Source organism: Perna viridis, chromosome 11 (assembly GCF_037379345.1).
Source record: "Perna viridis isolate PV_CMFRI_1.1 ecotype Kerala chromosome 11, ASM3737934v1, whole genome shotgun sequence".
Taxonomy (NCBI): domain Eukaryota; kingdom Metazoa; phylum Mollusca; class Bivalvia; order Mytilida; family Mytilidae; genus Perna; species Perna viridis.
Window position 1 is genome coordinate 15868791 of NC_142455.1, and position 17952 is coordinate 15886742.

The 17952-nt window shown below is 30.1% G+C and overlaps 1 protein-coding gene across 2 annotated transcripts in view; it reads right to left on the minus strand.

Annotated features, from left to right (window-relative positions):
• Positions 1 to 17952, minus strand: part of LOC148603110 (calpain-7-like) — a 24364-nt gene continuing 6412 nt past the window's right edge. For both annotated transcript variants that reach the window (XM_088551412.1, XM_088551411.1), the window contains exons 6-20: positions 17510 to 17577; positions 16003 to 16305; positions 15054 to 15180; positions 14444 to 14529; positions 13616 to 13709; positions 11996 to 12142; positions 10440 to 10667; positions 9562 to 9706; positions 8817 to 8916; positions 8158 to 8284; positions 7273 to 7348; positions 6048 to 6262; positions 4189 to 4328; positions 3671 to 3763; positions 1 to 2239 (exon numbers count right to left, since the gene is read on the minus strand). In XM_088551412.1, the coding sequence (XP_088407538.1) occupies positions 2095 to 2239; positions 3671 to 3763; positions 4189 to 4328; positions 6048 to 6262; positions 7273 to 7348; positions 8158 to 8284; positions 8817 to 8916; positions 9562 to 9706; positions 10440 to 10667; positions 11996 to 12142; positions 13616 to 13709; positions 14444 to 14529; positions 15054 to 15180; positions 16003 to 16305; positions 17510 to 17577 (2094 nt within the window). In that variant the 3' untranslated portion in view covers positions 1 to 2094. The remainder of the gene's footprint in view (positions 2240 to 3670; positions 3764 to 4188; positions 4329 to 6047; positions 6263 to 7272; positions 7349 to 8157; positions 8285 to 8816; positions 8917 to 9561; positions 9707 to 10439; positions 10668 to 11995; positions 12143 to 13615; positions 13710 to 14443; positions 14530 to 15053; positions 15181 to 16002; positions 16306 to 17509; positions 17578 to 17952) is intronic.

The window sequence follows — 17952 nt, forward strand, 5'->3', positions numbered from 1 at the left end:
TGAATAAGAATTTCTGTAATTTTAATAATCAGAGAATTCAAATATATACATGTATCTATATACAAACAAAGAGAGTAAGACAATGTACAGTACAGAAAGCAACGTACCAGGACTGAATACCGACATAGTGGTTTACCACTTTCAAAGATATTCTCAATATTTTTTTTTCTTTAAGAGATTTTTTGTTACTTTCTTCTGAGTGGTAAGCTCTACCACTTTAAATGTAGAAGAAAATATAAAAATATGAAATATTTTCAAAGACTAAAAAGATATTTACTGCCACTCTAAAGGTGGGACACCACTATGTTGGTGTTTAGTCATGGTATGTCTCTTTCTGTACTGTACATGTAAATATAATAGATTATCACAGATAAGCAATAATAAGCTCTACTAACAGGTCAATCTTTCTTTCAAAACCAGACAGATAATATTCAACCTATTTTAAGATTTAATTTTTTTTTTCAAGAACATCTGTAAAGTTTGGTCAAGGTAAATTATTTTCTAGATTACCATGCATGGCAATTAATAATTATATAAACAAAATATCATTCCATCTAAAACTCATGAATGTTTCAGTACAGACTTCCTTAACAATCCCTGATTTGTGTTAACTAATTATGCTTTTTGTAATCAATTTGTCCAGAAATTTTCCAATACTTCTCAAAAACATTTTTAACATATATCAGCAGTAAATATTACCAGTAAGTAGAAAAGATGTGTTATACATGACACAGACTACAACTCCAGCTAAGAATCATGCATAATGTGATTCATGGTTGGAAAGCCTACATATTTTTATTTTTGATATTTCGTTTAAAATGTTTTAAGTCAACAGAAAATTACATGTGGCTCTTCATAGAACCCTTATTCATATATAAGAGATGCGAATTTTATAGAATGTACTGTAGAATTTAAAATTAAGGGAGATAACTCTGTAAATAACACTAACATGCAATAGAAACTATTGGATTTTCAAAGTGAATTATCTTCTAAGAGCAGACAGATTGGAATGAATCATTATGCTTTCCATCATATAGACATATAAAGCAACTTGATAACAAAAATAAAAATATGTAGCCTTTTTTGGGGTGTACCACATTTTACAGAATTTGCATGACTCTTACAAAGACTGCAACTTATTCATGAACTACTTTTCTAGACTTCTACATAATCTATAGGCAAAATGTTACTCCAATATAAATAATAAACACCTAACTTTTTTTAATATACATGTATAAATCTTCTGAATAAAGGGCAACAACGAAATCAATAAAATGATCAATTCTAGGCAATATTGTTTTTTGTATACTAGGACACAATTACAGAAAACACACTTTTAACCCAGTTTTACAAAAATGTTGCGAATATTCACTACCAGCTGAATTCTAGGGAAATTATAAAAGTACCTAAAAAGTCCATTTTAATCTAACCCACTTCAAATCCTTCTCTTCTCAAAGTAATCATATATTTAAAAAAAGTTCACTTGATAGAAAAATAGAAGTATCATTGATTATCAATCAATATGAATAATTTGCATAGATTTCGATAGACATGATATTGATGCTCAAACAAGGGACGAAAATGGAAACAATGAATTGAGATGACATGCATGCTGAAGTTGTGATCTCATGGATCTTATTATACTGCTAAGGTAGGGAATCACATGAAAAATAACATTTAACCGGCATTATTAGCCCCTTAATTAAATGGGTCATTTTAATAATCTTTGAACTTTTGGATTACATTTCATAGGATCAATTTCAATTATGAATGACAATTTGATATATGGCCCCTCTGACAAAATGATATCTGGCAAACCTGTCCTATCAGGTAAAAAATAATTTTTTTTGTACCTGAGCATCAATGAAATTAACCTGAGGAAAACAGGCAGACAAAATGAGGGGACAGATGGACAGACGTACAGACGAAAAATAAATATGCCCTCAAAATGTTGCTGGAGCATAAAATGTTATAATGACACAGCTTAACATTTTATTGGAACTGTAGCTATGGCATTGCACTTTAAAATAGTCTATTGGAGCCCAGACTTTGACACATCATATTCAACAATTGTGCACAAGCCAACCCATCAGTTTATTGAAGCTGTGATAAAGACACAGCACAACTACTACTGACATCTAGAAAGAACGGACCTTCTTGTCCAGGAAGAAATGTACTTGGCATAATGTTATAATTACCACTAGAGATTCGGTTTAGTTCTAATACACAGTATCCATTCCTGAAATATATTACATGAAAAGAAGTCAAATTAGAAATACCATAAAAATACAATTATTTGGGAATAAAGTATACCCATTACTGTACAGTGTAAATTTTTGTAAGAATTAGGCATAAATGAGAAAAAGATCAGAAACATGCATGTCAAAACTCCACCAATCTGACAATGTAATTTTACTCAAGGATGCTTTCTCTATTTGAAAAGACTATTATTGATCTCTGTATCACTAGATTTGCTCTGAATTTTTACAACAGAATGTTAGAAAAATGAGATTTTTGAGTTATCTGCCCTTGATATGTTCATTTTCAGTGCATTTCATTGAAATTATAACTTATTTACCAATATGATATGGAAAATCTAATCTTTTTTCCTTTTTTCTGATGATAGAAATTGTCAAATTAAACTTTAAAATTGGTGGGTTTGTTATACCATTTTTTCTCCACTGCCTAATTCTTACAGAGACCAACACTTAAGTGTTTTCATGAATCAAATTAATAATGCAATTTTATTGAGTGAGAACTCAAAGGAAGAATAGACCCTGAGTGTATAACTGATAGTATTATACAATAAAATCATTCCCAGTGTACAATGTTCAGTTAATTCTTATTATGAATAAATATGTATCATTTACTATGCCTTGTAACAACCTTTCTGATTGTTTGATTCTCTTTGAGCAAACCAGGTTATTTATATAACCTGGCTTAGTACTATAACTTTATATATGTCAATTAGTCCACATTCCATGATTCAAATAATCCCAAACAAAATAACATTTTAATTATGAATCCATTAGAAGTATTTGAACCATCAAACATTAGAAATTAAATTATATGGAAGCACTTTATAAAAGTGTAAACTGGCCCAAACTGGGTTATTGAGTATAACATGTTCAGAAATAAAAAACATACATGAAATATGTTATCTAGGCATGAATACTGGAGTTTCATAGCAAGTGAGCAAAGTAAACAGTCAAACATGTTAATAATCTGATGAGTAGGCTGATATTTATTCATATCGAGTGTAGGCTGATCACATGATTATTATCCTGTACTACAAACATGTTTATTTTCTCGGAATCTGTCAAGTGAACATATTCGCTGGTATCAATTTTTGCGGGTATTATTTTTCAAAGTTTTCTGTTCACCATGAAAATAGCGAAAATTAGTACTTTACAGTGTTTGATTTTATAACAAAATACTCCTTTCTCTGCCTTTACTACATGTGAAAAAAATACGAACGATAAAAAAGTTGAGTATCAATTACCCAAGTTAGTTAAAATCTGGATAGATAAGCAGATAGTTCTCAAAAGTAATTATGGACAGATTAGAATATGATTATATGATTACTTATAATTACTTAGCAGATTTAACTTTAAATGAGTTTACAATTCAATAATTTACCTGAACTTTAAACACAGAAAAGACAGTTTACCTGTAATCTCCAGAAGAAGTTGTTTTAAAAGCACCAGGTGCTCCTGGATTAGTTTCGTTAACAGTTGTGATCTCAAAACCAACACTGTATTGCCTGAAAATTTGTTAAAGTCACTTATTATTAAAAGCTTATTAAAATAAGTTTTCCTTTGGTACATTCACATGACATTTACATGACATTCACACAACATTATATTTCTTCAGACTGGTTAAATGTATATATGCTTGGAAATTGTTTTTCTGTTCTTTGATAAAAATGATAAATTACTTTAAAAAAAGTTAATTTTTTGTTTGACCTCAGACTATGTTGCAGTATTATAATGTTTGTTTTAGCAAAAAATCATTGAATGTTATTTAAAAAATTTGATTAGCTTCATTTATTATAGTAATATATAGTAACTTGCATCACCAGTCATTTCAAATTATAATCAACATTGTCAGAATGTTAATATACGTCTTACAAATTTATGAAAAGGATATAGATTGGCCAACCTAAAACTGTCTGATATTTGGACTTACTTTGGTCCAAGAAGTTCTACCAGTATATAATTATCAGTACCACTACCATCAACACGTAGCTGATAAATTGGGTTATGACTGTGGCTCTCTCTGTAATTCCCACAACCTCCTGCTGATCTACCCTTCCAATTGCCACTAACCTGCAAAAAAAAGATCAAAATTAATCGAAGTTAGTACAGTATATATTAACTGGTTGTATTAAATGTCTGTTTACAGACATTCATGCATTTCAGTCCTTACAAAAATGAAAAATCGAACTGCCCTTCTCTGTAATATACTAACATGCAGAGGTAGACTCTCACAGAAGAACTAATTACATTTAAGACATTCGCTGCTCTATTTAAAAATAACAAGGATTTCAAAGGGTTGTGAAATCTTTTAAGATCTTTTATGCTAGAACAATATCAGAAAAAAAAAATGAATGGATCAATGCGCTCATTTTATAGATATAGGCATTTGAAATTTTGGTGGGAAAAGGATTTCCCTAGATTTTCCATAGGTTTTGTCTTAGTAGGTTTTATCTATTAAAACCACTAAAAAAATCACAGGGATTTCCTCAAAACTTACTAAATAACATTTTAAGTAGTAGTCTTTGTAAGAATCATACAAAATCTGTAAAATGTGATATACCTCAAAAAAGGTTACATATTTTTATTTTTGTAATCAAGTTGTTTAATGGGTCTATACTACGATATGTGTTTTCATTCATTCAAATCTGTCTGCTCTTAGGGGATAATCAACATTGACAATCTAATAGCTTCTATTGTATTTGAGTGTCATTTACAGAGTTATCTACCTTAATTTTGAAATCTACAGTGCATTCTATATAATTTTTATCTCCTAAGAGCACAGGGTATATGAAAAACCGACTGTTAATTTCTGTTTACTATGGCAATTCAAACAAAATATCAAAAATAAAAACATGTAGGCTTTTCACCAATGAATCACCTTTTGCATGATTCTTAGCCGGAGTACTACTTAAGATGTGTTAAATGAAATAATGAAAAGAAATGTGGGGGTCAGTAGGAAAAAATATCAATGCTATGAAATAGATAAAACCACAGGAGTCTGAAAATCTGAGCAAGAGGCTTCCAGGAGCCTGAATTGTCTTTTCAAGGGCAATAAATTTAACAAAAAGTTGTCCAACAATTTTGACTCAAGAAGACTTTGGTAGGACTTATCATTAGGATCATTTCAGCAATTGAAAGTATCTTTCTATCTATCAAAGTTTTCAAGATATTGACTGAAAACTGTAAAAAAAAAAAAAAAAAAAAAAACCTGTCATTTTTTTCCCTTTCAAGGGCAATAACTCTTATAAGGAGTCATCTGACAACTTCAATGCCTGAAGATTTTTGTAGTCCTAAAATTAAGGATCATTTCAGCTATGAAAGAATTTTGCTAAACCTAATGGTTTTGGAGATATATGTGAAAAACTACTGTCTGACATCTATGTTCTGTTTTTAGTAATGGCGGCCATGTTTTTACATGAATCAAAAATCCCCACAACAGTTCTATACAGGATACCCCTAGGAACATTCACATCAAGTTTGCTTTCAATTGGTAAAGTAGTGTCAGAGGAGAAGATTTTTGAAAGATAGCAAAAAAACGTTGAAAAAGGGCAATAACTCCAACATGGTTAATGGATTAAAATGAAAATTTGGCTACAGATAGATCTCATCATGCTAAAAACTTTTACCCTATTTCAGAATTAAAAAAATGAACATGACCAGGGAACATCCTTAAAGACATTGTCTATACTAAAATTTTCACAGCAATGCCATCAATTGGAGAATACCAGTAAATGTCTGACATCAATAAATAAATCTTTTGCATTGACCTCAATAACATAATGAGCTTACACGCTTTTCATATTCCTTCTTGTATGGATCTGCAATTTTATTGAGTGAGAACTCACAGGAAGAATAGACCCTGAGTGTATAACTGATAGTATTGTTTTTCTCATACTGTGATATAACCAGCGTATACTTTGATATTCCCTTCTGCTGCTCAACCATTTTACAAAGGTAGTGTGGACTGTTAATTCTAATTCCATCTTTATAAGGTGGTGGACTATCTAAAATGTAAGAAAAACTTTATACCTATTAGACATCAGTCTATCAAAGAATCGGGCAGTGGGTGAAACATGGTATGAAAAAAACCACAATTCTAAAAGTTTAATTTGACTATTTGCACCATCAGAATCAAGAAAAGAAAAAGATCTGCAATAACACTTTAGTGAATTTAGTTATAATTTCATTGAAATTCATTGAAAATGAACATTTCAAGGGCAGATACTACCAAACACCTCATTTTTCTAACATTCTATTGAGCATATCCAGTGTTGCAGATATGAAATGATGGGCTTTTAAAGTAGAGAAAGCATCCTTGATAAAAATTAAGTTGTCAGATTGGTAGGTTTTTGACATGCATGTTTCAGATTTTTCACATTTTGCCTGATTCTTACAAAAACTTACACTTATAATAGTTACAAAAAACAAACCCATTTGAATAGCCTAACTTGGTACAGATCTTTCAAAAGAAAGGTGGGTTAAACCAGGTTTTATAGTGTGCAAAAGATTCAGCTTCCATTATGGTATATCAACACAAACAGGCAGTATGTATTACCACCAGCTAAATCTTTTAACAGTACAGAAGATACGTTTTTATATTCATATCTGCTTAAAAACAACAATGCTTGTTTCAAGTGAAGTCAATAGGATTTGTAAGTCTCGTTATGGTTTTTTTTTTCCATACCAGAATTTTCTATGAAGAACATATTGAAATCCAAAGACCTGTCTACATTTTATTGTTTACTTCTGGGATCTTGAAACACTGTATTACAATGCAAAATCTTCAGTTCCTTGCTTTTACTAACACTTTTATTATATAGCAATAGACATTTGTCATTTTTTATTGGTATTTTAATCAGAAAGGTGTTTTGCTTTAAATACAGAACTCATTGCTTTGAAAATAACAAATTTCCATGCAATTGAGTAGTAGACCAGGACCCATTCTCGTGAAAACATAGAGTCACATGATGAGATTTACATACCCTATAGATAATCTACCACAAGCCATACTTACAAGGATAGTAGACTTTCTGTCCATTATTTTTATACACTAACAATGTGATAAACTCTCTATTATCTGCAAAGTCATCCTGGAAAAGTAAAGCATGGTTTCCTTGACAATAAAAATACAGGTTTTGTCAACTGCTGTACAGAACAGGCGACATTTAGCATAAATAGTTCTGTAGACTGGTACATACTGATATGAGTTAGGCTCAGCCTACAACTAAGCATTGCACTTTTACATTTTCTTACATTTGTTGAGGCACTGAAAAAGGGACAATAGCTGAAAGGGGAGAGGTAGGATATGTAAAAGATTGTCCATTATTCTTTTTTTTTTATATAATTAAGCGTTCCAGATCTAGATACTATAAATCGTTATTTTTTTTATTTTTTTCTTGGTTTTTTAATAGCATATTTTAATTTTTAAACAATTTAAAGGCTACTTTCACTTTGAATTCACTTCCCTGTGATTTAGGATGTCAATCTTATTTCATGGCAATTCAATTTTGTCTCTTACACTCCCTCAAAGATGTACTATTATAATTAATAATAATAATATAATAACAATAAAGGAAACACAGTTAGTCATTTTCATATAAAGAGACTTAATCACAGCAATTTATTTTCATGTTTTTTTTTTTAAATTAGTGAAGATAATTTGGTGAACAGTATACCATTGATATCATACATGTACCTTATCTGTGTTACGTGTACCATTGATATCATACATGTACCTTATCAGTGATACAGTATACCATTCACATCATACATGTACCTTATCAGTGATACAGTATACCATTGATATCATACAAGTACCTTATCAGTGATACAGTATACCATTCACATCATACATGTACCTTATCAGTGATACAGTATACAATGCATATCATACATGTACCTTATCTGTGATATGCCTTGTAAGCAGTATCCATACTGCCCCTGAAGATCTGAGCTCTAATCTGTACTGTGGATTATCACTAATGTTATAGGCATCTCTCTTTGGTCCCTCCTTTGCTGGCCATAAACTGCAATTATATCATTAACGTATAATTCTTCTCTTTATGGTGGCTTTACCATTTAGAGTTCCAAATTTATTTTGACTAATTTTGTTTGCTTACAGTCATACATTTTTGTGTGTTTCCTTCCAGTTTCTATACTTGGGTCATAATTGTGTGTATAAAACTTGCATAAATTAAGTGTAACCTGAAATTCATGTTTATCAACTGATTCTCATATGAACTGCAAGTAAAGGCTTTAATCTCACTAATGCTGTGTAAATTCATTCATATAATTCACTTGCATGATTCAGGTGAAAGCTGGATGAAGACCTTTGTTCTATTTATGATTGGTTTCAAATTCATTAGTTTTTCAAATCTGTTTTTTACCTGCAAATACTGTGAGTTAACTTATTTGTGATCACTGAATAAAACTTACCTGTGAATACGGTGAGTTAACTTACCTGTGATAACTGTACTAAACTTACCTGTGAATATGGTGAGTTAACTTACCTGTGAATACAGTGTGTTAACTTACCTGTGATTACTGTACTAAACTTACCTGTGAATGCAGTGAGTAAACTTAAATAATTCTGGATTCCAGTTGATATAAATCACATCATAAAATCTACACAATGATTCATAGTCAATCCAGAATACACCTATAAATAGAAAGACGAAATAAAAATTTAAGATAATGCTGTACTAAAGTTCATTTCATGTATCATCAAGTTTTAATAAAATGGAAACTTTGACTTGTCAGGTCTGAAAATTTATGTCATAATGAAATTCTGAATAGTACAGCATTTTGGAGAAACGTTGTCCACTTCTTATAACTTAACTTGATTTTTAAGCCACGCCCCCTAACTGAGGAATTACTTCAATGGTATCTCAATACACGAAAACCATGCATGTTAATTACAAATTGCATGATCAATTGACAGTTGGCAGCATTGATCCTCATAAAAAATGATTTCATATCATAAATACAATATATTGTTATTTTATTTTTTTTTCTGTTTTTTTTTAATTACAATATAAAAATTGTTTTCGACTGTTGGATAGATTTTTGGGATATGAACGACTTTGGGTTGGTTTACACTGAATAAAATGGATAAATGGGGGTACATCTACATAGCCAGTGCAATACACATCTTAATTAGAACATGTTCTTTTAAAATCCTTATCAATGACAAAGTTGGCAAATGAACTACTTCATTCTCTTTGAAAAGCTACAATATAACATCAATATTACCATCAATTAACATTCTATTACAGTATGAACACATATGTAAAACAAATCATACCATTGTCAAATTGTTGAGCACTTTTTGGATCATAATTCAAAGCCTTTTGCATTTCTGGAGTCCAGTTTCCAGCATCATTCTCACTGAAATTCCCTTTCCATCTTAAATGGTTCCAAGGATTTTTCAACATAAATAATTTCCTCCCCTACAATTTTAAAACAAAAACACATATAGATATAATTACACTTTCAAGCAATATTCACAAAAAGAAAGATTTCAAAGAACTTTCTTATCAAGAATTAGAATACTGCAAAAAATAACCTAATCACAAAAAAAAAATGTTATTTAAAGAACAATGTGCTTCTTGCTCATTTTAAATGAAGAACAAAAAATAAAAACAACACCTAAAGCACCCATAACCATGGTAACCTGACAAGCTTACATTGGTACTAGTGTCATACTATAAAACTTTCCAGGAGAATTAAGTGTAAGTTTTTGTAAGAATAAGGCAAAATTGGAAAAGCAGAAACATGTATGTCAAAAACTTACCAATCTAACAATATAATTTCACTTCAAGATGCTTTCTCCATTTAAAAAGACCATTATTTGATCTCTGCAACTCTGGTTTTGCACTGACAGAAATTTGTCAATAGAATCTAAGAAACTGGACTATTTCACATGCTATCTCAGCACTGTCATGTGTGCCAAGAGTAATTTTCTAGTTTTGTTGTATATATACAAAGAATTAAAGTTATACAAAATAATACCTGTAAAATGTTTGTTTCTTGGAAAAAAAAGATTTATGAAAATGTAACCAATCTTCAAAACAAAATGAATCTTTTATATGACAGATATTCATGATCTTACACAAAAAATTCTATACTCTATTTTTGCTGCTCATGGGGAATTACTGATAAGAACCATTCTTATTTGGTTACCTTGACTTCTCTTATATCAAGCATAGCATAGGCATGAGTGGGAACCAGTCCAGCCCTGTCAGCCTCAACTTCAGGTATTTCTCCTGTTGCTACAGTGATGAGACAATGACCTTGATGAAATCTGTCATGGATGCGTTTGAATTCTTTATCCTTGTCAAACTCCTCAGAATTTACACGAATGGCTACCCTCTCAGGTATCCATCCAGTCAAAGCATTCAGATCTATATTCTGTAATATGAATAGGAAAACCATACTTGATTTGTCTTCTATTCTAATGTTTTATAACTCCAGTGGTTTACTTGATGGTAACTAAAAATCAAACCACATTTACTATTATTTTTACATTAACACCTTATTGCAGAACTGAATGTTACTTTCTACCAAAGAAAAACAGGTGGTGTCAGAAATTAATGCTTTTAATTAATGTTTTTATTATGATGAAAAATGATAAAGGCTTAGTAATTCCAACTTTCATTATGGAACTCTCAGCACAACTAAACAAGCATTTTTCTCAAAATTCCTTTGTGTCTAAAATGAAATAATATGTTCTGCAGGGCCCAGCTTGATAATACTAAAGAGGTTAAACCATGAACAGGTTGGAAAAGGGACATTGTATTTACATGATTAAATCTTGACATGTGTCTGATTTTTTTCATTGTGAATATATACTGACACAGCATGTGTTTCTAAAACAGAATGAATGTGCCTGTAATATAAAACTTGAAAATAAGAAAATTGCCAATTATCTATTATAGCCATTGATTCAGAATCAGACAGAGCATCTCAAATACCCCCAAGAATTCAATTTTTGTTGAAATCAACAAAATATAATTCAGAACTTTAGACCATGATATTGGCCAAACTGAAAACAAAATTAAACCAGATGTATTCGCAAAGACTTTAGAATCAAGCCTATTGAAAGGTCGTGAGATATGCATTTTATAAAACTGCCGTTTTTTTTCCCTCCATCCAAACAGTTGTGGACACAATTCTCATAAATCAATCCAAATTTTAACTATTACTGAAGTCATTGCATTTAGTTTTTAGTTTTTCAGGATTATTTTCATGTCAATTTCTAGTATTGAGATACTATATCACACAAATCTTTCATTTCTTAGTGACTTAACAATATTTTCTTCTATGAAACTGATAGGGATATAGACGTTGAACATATCTATACTTCAGAGAGCTAAAATTAGGCAAGCAAATATCTGATAAGAAATAAAAAATTAAAAATAGAATCCTCCAACCCACGCCTTATTTTTTGTGAACGTTGGATGATACTGTGAAAGTACTATTGTTCGTGGGGTACCAGTTTTCGTGGTTTTTTAGGTCAAACCATGAAATTTGGTTCCAACAAATAGCAGATTCCCATTGATGAGTATACTGAAAACTTCAAAACCACAAATTCAAGAATCTAGGAACTTGTGTTTCTTCACTGATATATCTATGCAAATTGGTGTCCACGAAATAAACTACATTCACAGTAATCTTCCTTTTAAGTTTATGTGGCTATATATAAAATTCAAAAGAACTTGATTTAGATTTAAACTTACTGAGTTAGAACCAGGAAAGTCATAACCACCCATCACTTTCATGTAAGCTTTCTCCAACAGAGATACCCACAACTCATTCTTATTGTTTGAAAATGAACAAAGTAACTCTCCATCTCTTCCTCGTGGTAAGAAGTCATCTATTATTACCTAAAGAAAGTAAACAGTAGACATCTCAATATCTCATAAATATTAATCTTAAATTACCATTAAAAAAATTGAAATTAAGAGTATTTAGCATGAGAATACACACACAACCCAAGTTCTGGTATAATCTGGGAAAAAAAGATATTTTATGTGTCTGTGTTTCATCCATATTAACACTTTGTTATGCATTTATAAAATAATTTATGAAAACTTTCAAACCAGGATTAAAAACAAAAATGTTTTTATTTCTTATTTCTTTATTTCTTAGTAATGAAATATGCAACCAAGTTTTAAACCAGGAAGGTGATTAAATTCCAGTAAGCAGTTTCCTGCCATTTCAAATTTCACAAGTTTCAACAATTTTCATGTAAAAAACAAACTGTACTTCAGAGAAGTCTTGACGTAAACTACTTCTCCAGTCTTAATAGTAAATTCAGCTTTGATGGTGCTTAAAAAAAGGCTTCCACAATAAAAATTCAAAATTTTACTATCCTGTGTACGAACATAATTTTAAATTTAAAGACCAAAGTAGTATGTTGACTGTTCCAATTTTAAATTTAAATATTACTGTGATTCTTGATATATTTAATTTCAATATTATTGTGATTCTTGAAAATAAGAATTTAAAATTCACAGGGATTCTTGGTTCCTAAAACTTTGAATTCAAATATTACTGAGATTCTTGAAAAAAGGTTTTTAAGCAGTACTCCAGCTAAGAATTGTGTAAATTCTGTAATATGTGATACACCCCAGAAAAAGCTACAAATTTTGTATTTTTGTTGTTAAGTTGCTTTATAGGTCTATTAGATGCAATGTATAATTATTCATTCTAATCTGTCTGCAATTAGGAGATAATTCACATTAAACATTCAATGTTTTCTACTGTATTTCAGTGTCATTTACCTCCCTTTATTTTGAATTCTACAGTACATTCTATATAATTTACATCTCTATTGAACAAAGGTTCTTTGAAAATCTACACATTATTTTCTGTTTACTTCAGCATTTTACACAAATATCAAAAATAAAAACATGTAGACTTTTCAACCATGTATCATATTTTGTATGATTCTTAGCTGGGTGCTTCTTAATTACAACAATCTTCTGGGCATAGTACATTACCCTAATCATACATAAAGTCAAGAATAACCATGCAGGAGTTGTAAAAAAATGTCATCAAGTAATGAGTAAAAAGAAATCATTCTTCATTAAGTGTTTTTAAAAATGTCACATTTCAAACTCATGGTAAATGTATGGTATCAAATATTGTATAAAGCAAACATTTTCATTGTAATAAATGTTTGAAGAACGAAACCTATATAAGAATCTATATTAACCTAAACAAATTTATATTTATAAAGAAATCTGACTCAGTAGACAGAACATAAATTGTTATTTCAGCATTGTTCACAGCTTATCATAAAACAGCATCTGAACATTCAAGAAGTTTCTTCTCACATGGAATATTTACATTACCTTGCGAGTGACACCATTAATGTGGAGTTTGATCATATATTTCCCACAAGGATTATATACAGGGTCACCATTTCTATTCTGTGGGTAGATAATTCTGAAACATCAATAGATATATATACTCTATAAATATACCCAGTACATGATATGAATAGCATCACATAATAGATCAGTTTCACAATTTGTTACCTCTCTTTCCACACATTGCATTATTTCAGCCATACCATGTCAGAACACAGCTAGCAATATTGAACTACAGCAATATCTAGATGAATATTACTGTTGATAATAGCAACATTCCACTAGAAATGATTTCCAAATTAAAAGTTGTCAAACGGAAAACTCATGAATTGCTTTTCAACATTTTTTGTGAAAATTCAGTAGATTTCTTACAGGAAATTAACAATTAAAAATCAATATCAGCTGTAAAATGAAACGACTGTCAAATAAATGAACTAAATACAATACAATACACAAGTTAAAATATCATCCTATTAAAAAGAAAAATACATGATTTTGTCTTCTACATTTCTAATACATACAAACACAACAAAAGAACATAAATTTACCAAAATAATATATACAAAATAACAACAGTAAATGAGCAACTTGGACTCCACTTAAAACTGGAAGCATGGACAATGTGGACTGGTAAAGTAAACATCCTCCGCTTTTCTAGAAACACCTGCCAAATTGCCCATTTAAAGTCAAGTTCAGGGTAGACAACTGAGGAAAGGAAAACAATGGCACATTGAAAAAATTGGTTTTCATGGTGGAGATTCAACTGTGGCAATATTCTTAAAAACAAGCAGATAATGGTTGAACTCTGACCTTGTTATTAATTTTTTCTTGAAGCGTCTTTCATACTGAGCACTGATAGCTAACGAAGCAACGAAACTACAATCACTGACTATAGTCTGAAAGTAGAAAAAAAATTATATTAAACAAAACTACAATCACTGACTATAGTCTAATTATATTAATCAATTGCTTAACAAGGGTTTGTATACAATTGAGAGTAAAGAATAAGCTTTTACTAGTAGTATTAATATACATACTGTATTACTGTAGTTTTATGAGTGACTGATTTATATCATTTGTACATATAGATAAAGATCCTTTTGTGATAAGTTTATGAGTATGCTCAATATACAGGGCTTGGGTAAAACAAAAGAATACTCCTCATGGAAGTATATATTGACCATGCTCCACACATGCTCATCGACTTTTAGCACAAAAGGGTTTATTACTTAAAACAATTATGTAAGCACTATATTATATATTATAAAGAGAATAGGCATGATGTATATGTCAAAGAGACAACAACCCCATCAGGATAAAAATGTCAGCCCAAGGCCACTCATTGGTCTCCAATGAACAAAGAGGAAATCCTCAGCTGACCCCAAAACATCATTATACACATTATACATAAATCTTTTACCTGTTTTATACTGAAGCATGATATAGCATAAATGAGCTGTGGGTTATCACAAAAATCTTCAGGCCTGACCCAGCCACCAAATCTTTGTTTCTGCTTTGGAGATAAAGCAAGCTTTCCTTCCTTGTCACTGAAAATTTAACATTTTACAAGTACAATTCACAGTTATGCATTATTTCATATACAAAAATAATGACAGATAATCAACAGTAAAGCAGCAAGTCTGAATAAGATTCGAAATGTTCTGTTCTATAGGGTGTAAATTAAAATAATGTTTGTTTGCAGGGCCTTTCCCAACTCCTTTTGTTTACTATGGGTATGTAAGTGGGAAAATAATTTCTTTTATGATTCAGAATTCAAAATTTTTATATAAAACACAAATAATATTGATGTTCATTATCTTTTCAAAGACAAAAAAATACTTTCTGCTGAAATTTTATAATAAAATGGTCTAGCCATTTTCTCTGGGTAGGTATAGAAAAGGCAAGCCAACATAATTTTAATCTAGGCCTAGTCATTGTATCAACAGTGGCATTCTAGAAATTCCAAATGGACTGATTTCATTCTGTTTCAAATGAAAGCTTGAAAGACTTTAGTGAAATTGAATATGATACAAACATACCACTGATTTCAAGAGTTGTGTCCCTTACCCTAGGTCTACCTCCTTAAATTTGTCAAATTTGTACATATTAGAAGGTGAACATATTCCATTAATATATAAACAATATGCAAAGTTTAAATAAGATTGGTTCAGTACTTTTTAGTTACTGATTAAAGCAATATATGTACATAAATTATAAAAATTTAACAAACTAACCAAAAGTTTTTCTTATATATTTGCATATTCTTGTCAAACTTTTTAGTCAACAGTGGAATAGTAGTATTGTCCTGAGATGTAGCTACTAACTTTAAGTAAAACTAACAGAATATCTAACAGCATATGACAACATACCTAAACTGGACAGGATAAGCAAATCTCTCCTTCATATCAACACTCATAAATGGCACATATTCTCTACCATTGATAAATGAAGTTTTCCTTAGGACAGCAATCTCCTCTTTAGAATAATCTGAAGGTCCTAGGTTAATTAAACCTGATTTTACAGTTTTGTTTACATTTGAAGATTTTTGAGTTGGGTTCCCAGTAGTGTCATCATCTAAGAAGGCACCACGGCCAATTGGAGCCCGTTTTCTTTCTGGAGATTTAGGCACTGTCTTCTTCTGATTGGTAGTATTTCCTTTCAAGGTTTCAGCCCTGAAAGTATTTTAAATGAAATACATCAAAAGAAACATCAAAAACATGATCAGATTTCTAACTATTAACTGTATGTATGAACAATGTAACCATATAGTATTTTAAGCCAAAATTGAAATTAAGTTTGTTTCTCGTAACCCTACCTACCCACAAAAATTGGCCCTACCCCCAAAAAATTATTGCCATTCTATGACAAGGTTTTATTTTAATTTTCGAAGCAAAATTCTTCACTTCTTTGATCATGGTTTTAACAGATTCATATGTACTGAGGAAAAAAATATTTTCCATACCTACCAAACCAAAGCCAAGAGCTAGAGTCTGGTAAAGGGAGAAAAACATTATTTTAAGTTTGGCCTTACAATGTTGCAAGAGTGGCATCTTGATATAGCCTTAAAAGAATAATCTTGTACCATTTTTTTTATTTTTAGAACTAGTATTGCAATAATGATATTTAGTTCCTCTGTCTAACAGTGTTAACTTCAATGGTTTGGTACATAGGAAATCCTTATTTTTAATTATTACATTGTTTCTTGTTTTCAATCAACATACTGTGTTTTTTTCATATATAATCATTGTACTGTTATCTTTTTTCACGTCTTTTTTAATGATTATACTGGTTTTTTTTCAAATTATTCTTTTGTTTTTTTTTATTTTCAATTATTCAATTAAAATATTCAATTTTCTCTTATTCCTTTTTAAAAATAATTATAACGTTTTGTTTTGTTTTATTTTATCTTTTTTATTATCTTACCATTTTCTTTTTTTTTTTTTTTTTTTTATATTTTTAATTATAATAAAGTTTTTTTTTGCTTTTTCTTTACTTTTTTAATATAATTATACTCCTTTTAATTCTTGTTTATAATAATTACTGTGAAAGTACTATAGTTCATGGGGTACCAATTTTCATGGCAAGGCCAAACCACAAAATTTGGTTCCCAACAAAAAGGATATTTCCACTTATATACTGTATACTTTCATAAAACCTCAAACCATGAATTTGAGAATCCATTAACTTGTATTTCTTTCCAAATCCACAAAAATTGGTATCCACAAATTAAAGTACTTTCACAGAAAACTTTTAACCAAATGATTCCTGTGAATCAGGACTACTGAAGTGTTCCTATAACTATAAATGTTATCAAAATATACAGAAAATTACAATTTAATAAAATTGCAATTGAAAATTAATGTTAAGGGAAGGTACCTATCTAGTGCTTGTTCTGCCATCTTGGCCACTTTGTTCTGTAGGCTTTTGTCTGATGTTTTGCTTCTCTGCAAAAAAATACAGAAGTTTTAATTTCATGTGATTGGCGGTTGCTATTAGATACGTGTTCTTACTGTCATATATAAAAATAAATCAGGTTGTAAGTACATGTATACAGCTCAAATATAGCTATTTTTATTACATTATTGGTAAATTACTCAATGATTTGAAAGTAATACGTTAATATAAAATTAAACATTTTAATTAAAAAAATTCATCATGACTAATGTCCTAATTGATACATTAATGGCTAAGTGCATGTTTTTCTAAGACTCAGGAAAAATGGGAATAATTAGAAACATGCATATCAAGACCTCATCAATCTGACAATATAATTTCACTCGAAGATGCTTTCTCTATTTGAAAAGACCATTATTTGATCT